Below are 17705 nucleotides of genomic sequence, written 5' to 3'. Positions count from 1 at the left end.
TTACACGGTAAGCATAATTCTTCTCCCAGAAAATTACTTGTTGCTTGTTGTGTTAGCTGGAACACTGGGGGGTTGCCACCACACGCTATTGTCGCCGTTAACATGCGCTGTGGAGCACAATCGCTAATGTGGTCGTCATCCTAATGAAGACACACTGGTTTTTTTTTTTTTCCCGTGGGAAGGAGCGTCCGTCCTAGGCCGCGTTCCATTGTCTATTGCCTGACTGCGGCGTCGCAAACTTCCTCCGTGCAGGCCGCGTGAGGGGTGCGTTCCGCCAGCGGGATCTGGTGCTGACAGGGTGGGGACCGGGCTATACTGCCGCAGAAGGTACTACCTCAAACGCTCCCCTCTGGAGAAGCCTGGTCTCACCCCGCAATTGTTACCCCGCGGCGTGGTTGCATCCCAAGTACTGGCAGCAGGACAGAGCTGGGGGTGCCTGGGGTGGCCGCAGCTGGTAGGGTCTGCGCTCTGCCCTCAGGTTGTCCTGCGGTGAGCTCAGGGACGCTTTCACCAGCCTCGGTCATGCTGGACGGTGTCTGCAGCTGACAGGGTCGCCTCTCACGCTCTGTGATACTGTGGCTGCCCGGTTGTCTCACCCTCTCTGGCCTGCTTGGTGGCATGGACACCGTCGGGGCGTTGTGGTCCGTTACATAGTCCTGCAGTCGCGTCAGGAAGCGGTGCTTCGCTTGGGCCTACCTGCCCCTCCTCGTCCGGTTCCGTCACACTGGAGACCGTTTCGGATGGCTGCTCGCCCTGTTCCTGGAGCTCCCCTGTCGCCGTTGCTGTTATAGTGAGCCGGAAGGGGCAGGCCCCGTGTCTGTCTTCAATGCCGGCGTGGTGTGGCATTGGGGCTCGTGTCCTCCTCCTGTCTTGGCGAGGGGTCTTCCCAGATCGTTCGCTCTCCTTGTGTCGCGATATCCGTGGCTGGTGTCGACATCGGGCATCAGTCCTTCAGCGGGGTCGCTGTCACCTTGTTCGTTTAGAGGACGCTACCCTGGTAGCGCCGGTAGCCTTAGGTTGTCCTGGCGTATCTTGCAGATTCGTCGGCCCTCCAGGTTCACCAGGCAGTACGTGGTCGCCAGAAGACGTTGGACCGTATGTAGGCCTACCCATCGGGGCGCGAGTCCGGTGCAGTAGTTGCACAGAGCCGCTGACAAGGGGTGGACTCACTGCAGGCTCGTGCTGGGGCTGGGGGTTGTATCCTGCACGTCGCTGGCTGCCCTCCTCTGCCCCTTCTCCCGAGTGCCCACTCGCCAGGCAGTGGGAGACCATTTCTGCCGGAGTCGTTAGGCTTTGAGAATATAGAAAAAGTTTTAGAATTACTGGAGCAGACAGCAGATGTTACTTGATCAGTTCAGGAAACAGTGAAGTCCTCGAGGTGCGGTGAGGGTGCGTCCTAATCCAGACGGCGATCTATCGAGACTGGGGAGTCATAATAGTGTCATGGCCACGCTGAAAGTATCCCAATGACAATGACCATTAACTCTTATTCAAAAACCTTGCCATGACGAAAACAATATAAACCCTTCAATATTTAGCTAATTAAATTACAAACACCTGGAGCTAATACACACAGAGTTGCATGTTTAGTTTGAAGTTCAAAACTAAACCACTCAAACGATGGTACGTTCCAAAATATTTTTGCAAAACGCCACTCTATCCTTTTTATAATAACCTGAAAAACATGGACATTTGGGATGTGAAAAATAAAAAGTAAAATTAACTATTATGCTATTAATAGATAATTAGATAAAATGAGTGGTGTATGTGCTATGCAGATGGTGAAGTGAAACACTGCTGGTGGAAAGTTCAGAAATATGCGACGGACAAAGAGGGATTCAGTAGGTAGAGACTGAGGGGCAAGGCATATCGGGCTTAAGGGCTCTCCCTGGTCACCACGTCAGTGCATCATGAAATGGGATTGGGATAGTATTTGTGAGATCTTATTTAGACAGTAGATATTATTTTTATTGATATCAACTAACCAAGCAAACATTCTTTTTGAAATTTTTATTGCAAAGCTTGAGTGTACACAAATTGTTTCAATTTTTCCATCCAGAGCGTAAACAGTCAGGTATGCCTACTCTTACAAACCAGGTACAGTTGTCCCATTTGAAAAATACTGTGTTTCCAATTAAATGCCTGCCACACATAGTGATTGGCCGTGCCTTGCTCACACAGCGAATGAAAGTAAGATGGGACTGTACTCGCTGGAGATCGAAGGGCAACAATGCAAGAGGGAAATTTTATCAAGACGTATCAAAATACTGCTGTAAGGGGTGGTTTTCTTGAAATCACATTTAGACAGTGGCTTTCGTTCGTGTACGGTCAATTGTGCAAAATTTCATATAACTTTGATTAAAACTGTAGATTTGTATAACAAACAAATGAAAAGCTTCTTTATGTAAGGTTATGTAGTGTAACAAAAATATTTTTGTAAGGTATATTGAATATTGCATTTATATACACATACACACTCATGCACAACCCAATATACCATGTAAAAAAATATGTATATATTTTTTTAATTCCATAATATTAAAACTTTTAAATAATTTATTGTTGTAACAGTTGAATCATTCACTTGAACAATGTTGTATCCAACAAAAAGTAAATTTTTCAGGAGAGCTAACTATTTAATTACTTTTATTTCTGAACTTAAATTGGATACATAAAGTAACATTATCATTAAACAATGTTAAGTAAAGGTTTCAACATGTTATGATTAATTTACACCTGAGGAATGGCAAAATTAAACACTTAAGCAGGAACCAATTGCATGTGGCTAGTTGCAAAATTGTTATTCTTAAATACATCTACAATATTACCTGAAATCTTTTTAGCAGTTAAAACAAAGAGTTAATTTAAAAAGTAAACTATAAAGAATATGTATAGGTACCGTAATATCAAAAATTTTGTGTTGCACTATAAGCTATAAGGCTATAACTTATAAAGTCAGATCTTTATTTTTATTGAATACCGAAGAAAGAACTACTCTAACTGGGTGCAAAATATTAATTTTTTATTAAGATAAGTTTTAATAGGAACTCCTCTTTTTGGCACTAATATAGTGACGTGTGTCGAACAGATTTTTTTTTGTTTTTTTTTTTTTGGCACTCTGGATTGGTAAAGATTTGCCATATAAAAATGGAAAAGCTTAAATGTTCATAGGGGCTAATATATCTTCCTGATTCCTCTTTTACTATTTGCATGTAATATTTCCACAAAAAACACTTTCTAAAGAAAGAAAACCATAAGCACCAAACTCTGTAAAATAAATATTAATAAGTTATAAATTTAGCTTATAAAAGCATATTTGAAATGTTGTTCTCATTTTGATCAATTTTTTGTGATAATTAGTATTTTATCAAGTACAATTAATACTAGTGTAACAGCTACATACCTAAGAATATTATTGTGCCTGTATTTTGAAAAAAAAATTCCCTATTATCATAATATTGTACCAGAATATCATATAAAATAAGCTCTAAATATTTTACATTAGTAACTTCAATAAAGAACAATCAGTTAATACATGTTAAGCATTATATATGTATTAGTATAACTTATTATGTTCTACTTACCCAACTACGTAGGTAATAGTTTTCTGGGAAAAGGTTGCTGTTTTTTGTTTAAATATATATGTGCATCTGCTGTCTTTCAATGCATCGCTTGTAGTTACAATGTTGTTCTACTGTACACAGACTTTAAATATTCATTATAGTCTCATTTGTTATTTCCAGTAAGAAAAATGTTTCCCATTGCATGCAGGATAAAATATACAACTTAATCTCATATTTAACTCAATCTCAGTAAAATTGTTGGCACAACATTGTTTGAAATTTAAAAATGGATAAAGCTGGGTAGCTGCGTCAGCACTGGGCGGTTGGCAGCAGTCGGCATCACTGAGCTGGTCAGCGCTCCGGGCGTGTGCAGCGTGCGTGCTCACGAGCCGCGAGCCGCGAGCCGCGGGTATGCAGTGTCGTGGACTCTGGAGCACGTTTGCTCGCTTACGGGTTGCTAGTTTCTGAAATGGGCAAGTTGTACGAGTATGTATATTCTTTTGTGATTGCGGCAGAAGTAACATGGTCATGAAACAAATCTTTTTGGAAGCTTTGAAACTGACATAAGTTTAAAATGAAGTTTTAAATACGTTTTTCCAATTGTTCCGCGCACTCCCCGAATTTGAGTAGGATGTTGCGTTATAATCTTAATAAAAATTATAACCTGGAATGTATAAATTTTTTAAAAGTAATTTTTTTAATTGTGAAGTTTATTAATCCGAGCTCATTGTTTAATAATTTTTCAATTGCTGGCAGTTTATGTTTATATATGTATAGGAATCATTAATGTAAAATAAATCTTGATACATTTTTTATATTTTTTAATAATATTATTTTGTAATTATTTCAGAATTTTAATTGATAGTTGCATCTTGGGTCATCAGTTATAATTTGATGTTTGTAGCCATATTATATTCTTGGCCATAACATTTTTATGCCTTTTTTGAAAGAAATATTTATTAAAATAAGTTTGATGTATCATGATAGTGAAAGTCGACTTTGATTTTAAGAAATGCTCACTTCGACACTGCTAGTTGATAAGTTGTCTGCTATTTAAGTTTCTTTTATTTAGTTTAAGACTTTGACTAGGTTTGTGCAAAATATTTGGCACATTTTTGGAGGTTGTTTGAATTTCATTATTTGTGGGTGTTGAGGTGTGCTATCTGCCTTGTGAAGAAGGTTGATACTACAATACTCCTTGCAAATAATAAAAATTCATGTATTGTTTCTTGTATTTATAGTATCATAGAACTGCGTGACTTTATTACCTAGTAATAATGTCAAAGCTTCAGAAATGGGCTACTTTAGTTTTCCTAATTTGAGGAATAAATGGAGCATATTTTCTGTGATTGGTGCATCTGTCAACTTTCTCCTTTCGTACATGGATGACTATCAGAGAGATGGTGTGTAGACTGGTCCTGTAAGGCTGGTAACACCTCTGTAACTTTTGGGCAGACTTGAAAGAAGAGGTGTTAGACAGAGGTTGTGCCAGCCGAGGAGTTGACCCACAGACCACAGACGAGGTATCGACCACTGAATGCGGACTGCTGGCAAGGCACGGTGTGTGCCGGCCATGTGGTCGAGGGAGAAAATCCTAATCAGAGTAAACTCACTGGGTAACGTCCCCCTGGTTTTCCACTTGCCCACTGTGACAGGAGTATAGTGGCTGGGCCCTTTCACGAGGTGTTTCAGTCTGGTATTGATCAGGAGTGTTGATGCACATGAAACTTCTAACTGTACGTAGTGTCCCGTGCCTGTGAAAATATTGGTTGGTTTGTTTTTTCAGGGTTCTAGTGTCCAACTTCACGGAAGAGCAGCTCGACCGGTATGAAATGTACCGGAGATCAGCATTTCCTAAGGCAGCTATAAAACGGGTAATTCAGATACACTTCCTAGGAGCAGAAAATATCACTGTCAGTAAATATGAAAATAAGACTTTGGCAAAATTTTTGATTACACATCATCCTGAACAGGCAGAGTTTACAAGAATACTTCCATGGGCAATATAAAATTATCATTGCTGTTAATTTAAACAAAGATTGGTAAATCAAAACCTTATCATATTACAGCAATATATATTAAAAACTGATTAAGGTCCTCAGAGCTATTCTTGTAGTTCAACGTCGGTGTTTGTTTAAAACAGGTGTATTTAAGCAGAACATGCATGATAACCGGGCTAGCGTCTCTGCAGGGTCAGCATGGATGAGCAGCCTGAGCGAAGTGGTGCTGGTGGAGCCCGCTGGCAGTTCCGACCCTGATCACTCCCTCTCAGACAGTAGCAGGTCCACCCTCTCGTGTCAGCCTCGTGCTGGCTCTGGCTTCCAGCCCCATGCGGCAAGTGTGGACGACTAAGAGAAAAACTATCTTTTTAATAACCTAAGTTTGTTTCTGTGACTGATGCTGTAAGTATCTAGACATACAAGAAGATGAATAAAACTGTTTGACAATCGTTACTGTCTGTCACCAGGATAGGTTATGGTCACTGCACGGCCTTATAGTTTGAGAGGGCATCATTAGCTCGTATTTGATTGGCCAATTTTTTTTAGCAAATCTTTTAGGGGCAAGCTGTGTTCCACAACCACAACCCAAGTGGCCTCCACAGTAAAATAATCAACTGCTATGATTTTGTACAAGTACAAATACCTAGGAACCTGGCAATCAGTTTAAAGCTTATGTCCTACATTTGTTGTGCGTCTTTAAGCATACACCTCAGCTCTCAACAAATAGCAGCACAGGTCTTAAGGTAAGCATTGGTACTGTCAAAGAAAAGCAATGTTTCAACAAGTCCTCTTTTAATGTTTCCATTTATCAAAAACACAAGATCTGATTATTAATCCGTTTCACGTTTAGAAGCACTGTGTGCTCTCAAATACAAAGATCATCTTAACACAAGCAAATTATACAAAATTCATCAATAAATAGCACGTCTATGACACATGCCATGCTAACACATATAATACGTCTGATATAATATCAAATAGGTAGAGTCATGACGCGTGTGCGCGCGATGAACATGATTCTAAATAAATATCTAAGACCAGGATTATGTCGTCATTAGTGAAAAGTATGTCCTACTTGACATGTACATGTAATTTTATACTAAGTTGGCCAACACACAAGATTTTCAGTGAACATAAAGCAAAGTATACACTACAGGTGGAGGTACACGATACACTGGTATCTTTCTTCGCTAATAGGCATGAACATTTACCAATACGTAATGAGCTCTTGCCACAGCTTCTTATATTTATGCAAAACTCTAATCTCAACTTGCAAACATATTGCAAATGCTGGAGCCAGACACTCTATGCATACAAAAATAATTGCTCCTTGACATGCAACATTAATCACATCCGTTGCAACCCAATGCTGCATACAATTGATCAAAGACAAAATAGCAATGAATATATATAATACAAGACCACAGCCTAATGTGTCTGAACACTAATAAACTCTGTGAAGCTAGTGCAACAAATATCCATGACATTGACATAACATATCAGAAAAACTTAAATGCTTCACATAGACATGTCATATCATTTTCAAAGCATAACCTCATGCTACCTCAAGTCTCTGCCAGACATTACAATGCAGTTTTAACATGAAAACATGACCATGAACAGTAGGTATTCCTTCATACAAACCGTGAATTCTGATAGCGAGAACCCGCCTCGTGTAACATGGCAGCCTATGCGTACTAGCTTATGTCAAGGAACCTCGTGCAAAGTTGCACACCTGCTGTAAATGGTGCACATGACACTACCAAGACGTTTTAGCGAAACCTAAGAGAGTGCAGTAGCCGCAAAGAAAATAATTACAGACCAGGCAACTATGCAAAGTGAGCCTTGCTCGACACGAAAAGGCAACAGCTTACAGAATCATGTTTATCATTTCAAGCATGTATTGTCTTCATGAATGCTGGATGAGCCCAATCAAAGTTTGACTCTTAAGTATGTCTACAAAGCATGAATTACTAGAGAGGAATTTCCAAAGGTGGTGCCGAAATGTGAATTTTACCATAAAAAGTAAATTATGAAACTACAACCTACTTACATTAGCACGTAATCCTTGCGCAACAAGTACAAAGTCTAATATACATTCAGCCCCTTTGAGAACAAGACAACGAAGAATGGCTGATGCTCACTCGCTCCACTCACAGCACAGGCTCAGGAGGGAAAACGTCCGAACTCTAGCAAAGAAGAAGCGTTTGCAGAAGGGGAAAAGGAGGGGTAGTCTCTCTCTGGCAAGCAAGCTCTATGAGACTGTGCAAAGTTCAAATCTGGATGCCTGCCGACCTTGCTGTTATGTCTTTCCATACATAGGCACTTTGTAGGAGCATCATGCAGTATATTGGTACACCGGCCAGTACACAACTCTGGATCTTCCGTGAGCCTTGATCTCGGACAATCCGGCGCGTGGCACCAGACTTGTGTTTAGTGTCGCCCCTGCAGCTCCCAGGGGCTGTGTTGTGGTTCGTCTGGACTCTGGCAGCTTCAATAGTGAGCTTGTGTTTGGCTCACACCACATTCGTGCCGTCCATGAACCGACTGCCCCAGTCTCAGTCCTTGGTCTCACATCTCTGCTTGGACTTGCTCATGGATATACAATGATAAACTCTGCGATTCTAAAGCAACAAAATACAATACAGAATAACTTTAACCAAAGACATAGTACAGTTGAATTAACAGCAAAAAGAATTACTGGAATGATAAAATTGTTTGATGCCAAAGTGTAGACTGAGGTGTACCAAACCCCTCAATATTAAAAACATTTATTTTTAAAGCAAGCTATAATTGGTGAAAAAGTATTTATAATTGCATGTTTAAGTATAGTGTTTTATTAAGTGGTTGTAAGGGAATAAATTATGCATATTTAAAATTCACGTTAGTTTATTGTTATTACATGTTGGTCTATAACGATGGTTAATGGTAATTCTTTGTTGCAGCTGATGCAGACTATTACAGGTTGCTCTGTATCCCAGAATGTTGTTATCGCAATGTCTGGGATTGCCAAAGTGTTTGTGGGAGAAGTTGTGGAAGAAGGTACTTATAATTTTGTAGTGTAGCTTGCATAGCAGACAGTGGAACTTTGCCCATCACTGACTTGAGAATTCATTAATTATAAAAGTTTCCTTGTGGGATATTCCTAGGGTTTGGTATACTTTATTACCTGTTGAATTGATTCCCTGTTGAATTAGTCAAATGTAATTGGATGGCAAGTAGGAAATGTGGGTTGGGCAGTTTTTTTAGTGGTACCGTAAAACGGGGTGAATAGGATCAGCAGGGTGAATAGGATCAAATTTGAGGAAAATGTAAATGTTTTCATAACTAATTGAGCAATTATTAAAAATTAAAAATTGGTTATGGCATTTGAAAGGAAAAATACTGTAGAACATGAAAATGGTGTGAATTCAATTCAAAAGTTTTAAAACTGAATAGTTGGAGGGTTGGCAACAGTTGCTTTAAGTATCAGCTGATTAGATAGCCTCCATAACTTTAGTTATTGTGCAGGTTAGGTGTTTGGTATCAGTGTGACTGTATCAGTAATTAATAGTTGTTTGGTGCCAGAAACATCGATATAATCAGATTTGGTGAGTATAATCTCTGTTATTTTTAATTGTTACTTTACAGTTTTTTGACCTGATTATTGTAAAAAAGGGGTGAATAGGATCATGACTGTAATCGTGCTGAATAGCAGATTAGAGTTTTAATATTGTCTGAAATTGTGTGTCAACTGTTTTGTTAACCCGATCTGTCAATAATCTCTCCTAAAACTGCAAATCTTTACTTACACCATTTAATATTTGCATTAAATATTTAAAAGTAAATTTTAATGTTTTCAAAATGTCTTCTTACCTGTAAACAAAATACTCGAAACTGAAGGCACATTGTTTTAATACCTATTTATTTTGTTATTGTCAACTGTTGTCTAATTACAAAATTTTAAATTACATTTTTAAGTTGATTATGGACACTAATTTTCTGACACCTGGCAAACTGATCTGTGCGCCATATTGGTAATGGCATGCGACAGCTGACAGACCGACTTGTGTGAATAGATTAATTAGGTGCCAGTTAATAATTCTGTTTTATATGAGAAGGTTAGGTTTCGTTAGGTAGGTTAGAACAATGTAATAATACACATTTATGTTAATTTAACTTATAGTTGTAGTAATATTATTGTTTGTTTCAGTGTGCGGCTGCTAGCCATGCCAAGAAATTATCGACCAGATCCCTGTACGAAGAGTTACGTAAAAAGGTCAAGTCATGAAATTGAATTGGCTCTTAGGGCTATAAATCGTGGAAGGTCAATCAGACAAGCAGCGAGAGATTTTGACATTCCATATACTGTATTACATCGTCACTACAAGACTCCATCTCTAAGGCCACAAGGAGGACAAACATCCCTTTCAGCTGAAGAAGAAGATGTTATTGTTTCACGCATCATGTTATGTGCTGACTGGGGATACCCCATTGATCGTACCACATTGCGCCTTTTTGTGAAAGGATATTTGGATCGTAAAGGGAAAATTGTAAAGAAATTCAAAAATAACATCCCTGGTCATGAGTTCGCAACAAGTTTTTTAAGAAGACATAAGGCAAGGTTGAGCCTTAGATTGTGCCAGAACATCAAACGAGCACGTGCTGCAGTTTCCCGACCTCTACTGAAGGAATATTTCAACAACCTGGAAATGGAAATCTGCGACATTCCTCCCAGCAATCTAGTCAACTTTGATGAAACTAATCTCGCGGACGATCCAGGGAGGCCCAAAGTCATTGTTAAAAGGGGATGCAAGTATCCAGAGCGAGTGATCAACACATCAAAGTCTGCTACATCCATAATGTTTGCAGGTTCTGCTGATGGGACATTGCTGCCTCCCTATGTAGTTTATCGGGCTAAGCATTTGTATTCAACATGGGTTGAGAATGCACCAAAGGGGACTCGTTTCAACCGAAGTACATCGGGCTGGTTTGATAGCGAGTGCTTTGATGACTGGTTGAAAACAATAGTTGTGCCTTATTTTTCACAACTACGAGGTAAAAAAATTTTGCTTGGAGACAACCTGTCCTCACATCTTTCGGTTGAATCTGTTAGAGTTTGTCATGATAATGGCATTAGGATGATATTCTTGCCTTCTAATTCGACGCACCTCACCCAGCCACTTGACGTAGCATTTTTCAGGCCACTGAAAATTTGTTGGAGAAAATGTTTGAACAACTGGAAAATGGGACCAGGAAGGAGAGAGAGCTCAGTTCCTAAGGATGTTTTCCCGCGGTTGTTATCTCGGCTAATGAGTGACATCGGGCACAATGCTAGCTATAACTTGAAGGCAGGTTTCAAAGCATGTGGCATTGTGCCCTTTGATCCAGCAAAAGTGCTTGACCGAGTGCCATCTGCTGAAGAAAGGACACAAGCACTTGGAAATGATGTCGATCAATCACTAATTGAACTGCTTCAAGAAATGAGAGGAAAACCAGAAGCTAAACCTGCACGAAAACGGAAGTCCAGAATAACAGTAGAAGCTGGGAAAAGTGTTTCATACCACAATGACGAAGACAACTGTGAAGTTAGTGATGAAAGTGTTGATGATCCAGATCCTGAACCCGATGAACATTCCGACGAACACATAATTTTGAATCACAATTGTAACAGTGTGACTACTTCTGGTCCTGTCACCATCACAGAGGCTGGAAATAGTAGCCAAGACGTTGAGGATGTAAGCAACACCCCACTTCTTCCAGGTGATTTTGCAATCGTCAAATTTCAAACAAGCAAACGAGTAAGGAGGTTTGTAGCACAAGTTGAAACTGTAAACGAGATGGTGTTGACTGTAAAGTGCCTCCGTAAACGAACCGGGAAAAAGGACACATTCTTCATTTTTCCAGATGTAGATGATATTTGTGAGATCAGCCATCAACAAATTGAAACTCTCCTCATCTTGAAAAGAACACAAAGAGGGCAATATCACTTCCGCTGTGACACAACTTCTTTGGAGTGATTGACTTCACAATGTTGATTTTGTAATTTAAGTTTTTGGTGCCATATTTAGTAAGCAACTATGAGTTCATGGAATTATTTCTGTGCAATGTTATTTGTTAACGGTTTTTCAAGCTAGCTATATTTGCTAGCTTTGTTTGCTACATTACATCAGTTTTGTATTGTTCAGGATGTGTGTTTGTGAAGTTGATATAAATAAAAATTTTAATTAATCATGTTTAAAACAATTATTTATGTTTTCAATTTGTTTCCAATAAAATAATTTATCTTTACTGTGATCCTATTGGTCCCAAAACCAGTAGAATGGGTTAACTCACATAACACTAGTTGGTGATCCTATTCACCCCAACTTTCGGATTGATAGGATCAGAACACTAAAAAAAATATATTAATATATATGCCATACATAAATGAAATTCGGAACATACATTCGAAACTAGAAGCCAAAACTCAAAGAATACAATAGTCATATTTGAAAACTACTTTTTTAATGAAAACCTACAGCCATTCGAAGTTATAAAATGATCCTATTGACCCCGTTTTACGGTACTCACGTTTCTCCCACCCATTCATCACATTAACGTTTAATTCTCATTTTGACACAGTCGTTCCCGTACCAAAACTGCTACATACTAAAATAATTAGAAAAAAACCTGTACTTCCCTTTCCTTGGAGTTGACAGAGGATACTTGTTCTAGACATCAGAAATGCACCAACTAGTGCTAAGGTTCTCTGTAATCATAATGTTGTTGGGAATCTGGGCTTATTAATTCGTTTCGAGTTCTCTTTACAGTCTTTACTGTATCGAAGAATTGCTAAGCATAGTTTCTGTACCTTGCTTTCACAGGTGTACTATTCTTGTTATATACTTGCAGGAATAATGACGTAAATCAGTGTTAACTACTTTCGCACTTTCTTTGATCATGGTAATAATTATATCACCATGTTATGACTGCAAACTTTCTTACCGACGTCAGCTGGTCTTGATATTTTTGTCGTTGGTGAAAGTCACTCATGTCATCACACAGTGCCATGTTATGTCACGCTCACCATGCACGCTATTGCCTGGTTCATGTGCTAGGAACCTGCAACAATCCTTGTTGAGGACTGTATTTTGTATTTCAAGCATGTGAGACTTGCACATCTAGCTATAACCAAGGGTCCTATTGATTGAGATTCTCCCGGTCACTCGTGACGTGCATGTTCGCCTGCGGGCCGGTCAGCACTCCCCCCCCCCCCCCTCCTTACCTCCCTCGCGGCCATCGCTTCCATTGGGCCCTATTATTAGCTAGCCAATTTTGTTCACTCGAGCCCAGCCATTTAATTAGTTTACCTAGATAATTTACATACCTACTAAATATTTTACAACATATAAAATACATTTACAAAATATATTCATTCCAATACACACTTAATATATTGTTTACATTACCACACACCTCATTTTCACCACCCCTCGTCACGTCTAATGGTTCCAATGTCAACCAGGAGTTAGCTCTTATTCATGCATTGACTTCTCGTGAATCCACAGCACACATGCAAGACTTAAACAGGAAAAACCCAGGGAGGCAAAGAATGTTAGAGCAAAAGTAAATGGAACATTCAACTTGAAATTGTACAAAATATTTTTTTACATTTTAATTTTCAGTTTACATTTACTGAGTAGGCTATACAGTATGTTTCTGACTTGAGGCAAGTATAATGTTAATAATCCACATCTACAAATGTTATCACATCTCGGTTCCAAGACATCACACGGACGTTCAGGGGACTGCAGGTGGTGCGGGGATGGCTGGCGGGCGAGCACAGGACGGTAATGGTCCTCTGCAGAGGTAGTGACGTCTGCAGGGTCGTGTCCCGGCGAGGGTGCCTGGGAGTAGCCCCACAGTCTCGCTCTCACAGCCCCTCCACTGTCCCGGTGGCACGTCATGACGGAGGACTGGCCTCAGCATGGCATCATGATTAGTTAGGGTTGTGAAAATACTGATACTCTATAACCTAATAAAACTAATTGCAATAATTAGAGAATTTTTTTTCGAAAATGAATTGAATACAACAATTATATATATCTTAAAGTTCACATAAAAATAAAAAAAAAATTTGTGTGTGTCTCGTGAAGAGAATTTTTTTTTGTGCGGAATGTAAAATAAAAAGTAAACATAGTTGTTATCTTACTGTCACTTCATATCAGATTGCTTTACGTACAACTTCTTATAACTGAGATTGGAATATTCAAGCTCTCCCTTATGTTCAATTAATTTGATTGATTGATTGATTGATTGAGGTTGACATAGATTGGAGGCAGTCTTAGATTTGAGGTCATCTTACAATCAATATTTCTTAAGTTTATTGTTGTTTTATGTTACAAGTGAAACTATGTATGTTCAAGGTCATCCTATACAACTGAATGAACACTGAACATTGAATAAATTTTAATGGAGAGTTTAAATATTGAAATTATTTGTTAAAAAAAAAAATTATGTACTCCAAAATAGGACAGGTATTCCATATAACATACATATGTTAGGCACTAAAATCTTCTTTTAATTGCGTTTCAGTAAGGAACGAGTGAGGGAACGAGTGGCGTGTGCTGTGTGTGCAGCGCTGGACGTGATGGAGCAGCAGCAGGAGACGGGCGCGCTGCTGCCCAAGCACCTGCGCGAGGCCGTGCGCAGGCTGCGCCAACAGGGCAAGATCCCCGGCGGCCGGCAGCGCAAGCTCCTGTATTGGCTGTAGCACCAGTGCCCAACACTGTACATATTGACAAGTTAACTGAATGAACACAACAATTGTGAAATTCTCATAACATATGATGTAAGGTATCGTACAAGATTGGCTCATGAATGTGGGCCAGTAGAGCTGTTCCAAATCAACTTTATTTTATTATTGAGGTTGAAGTTGAATTCTGAGTTGTGAAACTTTTGAAGTTCAAAGTCTATTTATGTATTTTGACTTTCTGATATTTAAGCAAAAATAAACATCTCCATATTAGTAAAATACTGGTTAATTAATACTATAATTTATGTACTACAGCTGTATTATTATTATTATTATTATTATTTTTTTTTTAATTTTAAATGTTAATAGTATTTTAACAGTATCAAACATGGCAGTTTTGTGTTGCTAACTGGACGGTGATGATCATACAATGTCCATGGCCTTATAGAAATTTCTTCTTGATTTTACTGCTAGTAAAGTAGCATACTAAAGAATCTTTTGAAAGCTATCTTACAAACTTCCCACAAAGGAGAGATAAAACTAGATAATAATATATAGTGTAAAAAAATTGTGATTTAGTAAATGGGTGATTAAAATAGCACATGTTGGTAAACAAATGACTTTTTCAAAAAATAAAAATATCTTACTTGATGTTTTCAAAATTTTTTGCCAAATTTTCCAGTTATCAGGTTTTATTATCCTTAAGCCTGTCAAAAAAAAAACTGAGAGACTGCTTATAGATACTCAGAGTGTGAGAACATCGTCTTCCTTACGATCACGTTTGTGTGCCACTGATATTGCATTTATTGTAACCACTTATTTGTATTGTCGTTGCGAGTTTTTTTTTTTTTTGGATAGACTGAAACTGTGTAACTTGGGCGCCAGCACGTGTAGGGGCACGTGGACCCGGCCGTAGACTCCTGGCTCGGGGCCGTGACGTGACCCGTGTGGGGACTAGGCTCGACTGCCCCTTGCGCAGTAGCACTAGTCCCACACGCCTCGGGACTCACACGGCTGCTCAGTGAATCTCGCAGAAGTCTAGGGAAAGCTCTTTATTGATGTCGAGCGGCACAAGGAAATAAAATGTTACATAAGTAATTACGTGAAAAGAGTTATTCGTTGATACACTGAAATAACATGGCAACAGGAATATTACCCCGCCTTAAAGGCTGACCAGGTCATCTCGTGGCCTGGCCTCAAAAGTTCGTTACATATTAAGAAATAAAATATCCAACTGGATTTAAATAATTATGTTAAAGAGCCATCCTCCCGGGGTTGACCTCGAGGAAAAGAAAAAGGTTTAAGAAATAATTATGGGGCGACGGATGTTAACAGATCAGTGAAAACTAAAATTGAAGTCGATGAGGCGCGCGCAGGCCTTCCACCCCGGGCGGCGAACGGAAGCTGACTGACGAGGCCAGGGCATCATGGCCGCCGGGATGCATTAAGTTCCCGTTATGTTACCAGGTTCCACCTGGTACATATTAACATGAAAAACCCTCTTAAAAATTAAGCAAAAACTGAACACACTGATTTACCATTACCAAACTTAACTTATTTTTAATTTATTCGTTAAAGTTCAAAACAGTAGTTGCGGGTAGTTCGGGGGTTGCCCGCCTGGGGCGCTGCACCGTCCTTACTAACTACAACTTAAAACATAAACACTTAGGAATTTAAAAAAAGATGAAAATAAAAGGTTTGCATTACCATTACTTATTATTTTAATTACGTTTTTATGGGAACGTGGCACTGAAGCTACTGCCTCTTGCAGGGCCACACACGCCTGCACACGGGGCGGGAGGTTTGAAATAGAGGGTGGTGGTGGGAGGAGAGGGGTGGCGACGGCGTGAGGCACATCGGGCTTAGGGAGGGCGTAGCCCTGGTCGACGTCAGTATGCATATAATGAGAATAATACCTGTTAATTACAGAGCATATGTATGGATATATTTATGATCAGAAGCCAAAATTACCAATACTGTGCCTTCTGTACATTCAGAAAAAAAAACTCCTGCCATTATTTGCGAGTTTTGGTGCTAAATAAATGCTAATAGCCAAATATGTTGGAAATGTTCATTAGTGCACACTGCAATTAATTTGGCAGTGTTTACGGGCCAATTTGTTTTAAGTTAATTTATGTGACCCCTAACCTTGCAAAAATAAGAAATCCACTTCCTTAACCTATTTAATATGTTGATTTTTGGGGTGTATAAACCTTTGTTTTTTTAACATCAGCGATACAGCATTATTATAGGGAATTATTCAATAACTGTTTTATGCTGGAACAAAAAATCTACATTTCCATAATTTAAAGTTTAAAGTTGATTCATATTTTATATTCTGTGCTTGTTGCGTAAAAGGGGTTAAGTCCAAAATCATAGTTTTGAGAAAATCGCGATTGAAAATTATCAGGTTTCTGGAAGTAAGTTTTTTTAGCTTTATTAACTGCTTTAGAACTTAGTAAACTCATTAATTGTTTTAAAATAATCTCTAATCTCCCTTATGAATTTTAAAAGTAAATAATTCAATATCACTATGTATTTTAACCATTTGTGACTTAACCCCCTTTACACAACAAGCACAGATTATGTAAATTGTAAACCAAGGATTCACAATCTGTTGATGATACCAGAATAGCCAATTGCTATTATTAGAAGTATTTCAGATGTACATATCATTAAAATGTAGATAAATAATTCACAAACATACTCTTTTACTATTGTAAGTTATGCTAGATTTACTTGTTATGTGCATAGGCCTATGATTAAATAAATCTTTCTGTTATCATTTACCATTTTCAAAGTGCGTGAGACAAGTGTGCCTGTTTTTTATTCAAAATCATCACACGTATGCTACCCTTCATCAGAAGGTAAACATCAGATAGCTGATGATGATTATCATGGTAAATGGTGACGTCGGTCCAAAGGCCTCCTTAACTCTTCCAGGCCTATATGTCACGCCAATGCCTTCTCCTGCCAAGTGGTGCTTCGTGGAAGTGTTTCTACTTGCCGAGGGTGCAGTGTAGACTTGTGTTTCCTTTTGCATGTACTTGTATTGTATTTCATTTCAAATTATTTTGTTTTTATAGTTCATATTTTTATTTATTTTATACGTATTATTCACTGGGCGCCTAGGCCAGGGTTTTCCGTCTGTGGCCAATCCGCGCGTTCCGCGGGCTCGCGGAGGAAGGGAGTCAAGGTCGCGGCACGTGGGGGAGCAGTCGCACTCGAGAGACGCAGGGAGACGTCGCTCCACAGCTAGGCCTTTTTAGTCGCGATTACAGTACGGGTGGGACGCCCCTTGCAGTGTGCGGGGAAATTAAAGCGCACAGAACCGGGCATCGCCCTTATTGAGATTGCCACAGGCGGGACCGCGGTAGCCCCATGTAAAGGGTATGTTTTATCGTGCATAAAACCATTAAAACTTCA

General features: G+C 39.2%; 1 protein-coding gene across 2 annotated transcripts in view; it reads left to right on the top strand.

Annotated features, from left to right (window-relative positions):
* The window catches only part of LOC134533643 (transcription initiation factor TFIID subunit 11), a 22144-nt gene extending 4439 nt beyond the window's left edge, over positions 1–17705 (top strand). Inside the window, exons 2-4 of one of the 2 annotated variants that reach the window (XM_063371168.1) lie at positions 5350–5437; positions 8509–8605; positions 14164–17705. In XM_063371168.1, the coding sequence (XP_063227238.1) occupies positions 5350–5437; positions 8509–8605; positions 14164–14297 (319 nt within the window). In that variant the 3' untranslated portion in view covers positions 14298–17705. Of the gene's footprint in view, positions 1–5349; positions 5438–8508; positions 8606–14119 lie in introns of both variants that reach the window. The other variant, XM_063371170.1, reaches the window with a different exon arrangement.

The sequence above is a fragment of the Bacillus rossius genome, chromosome 7, assembly GCF_032445375.1.
Source record: "Bacillus rossius redtenbacheri isolate Brsri chromosome 7, Brsri_v3, whole genome shotgun sequence".
In the NCBI taxonomy this organism is placed as follows: Eukaryota; Metazoa; Arthropoda; class Insecta; order Phasmatodea; family Bacillidae; genus Bacillus; species Bacillus rossius.
This window is presented reverse-complemented; position numbering and strand designations above follow the sequence as displayed.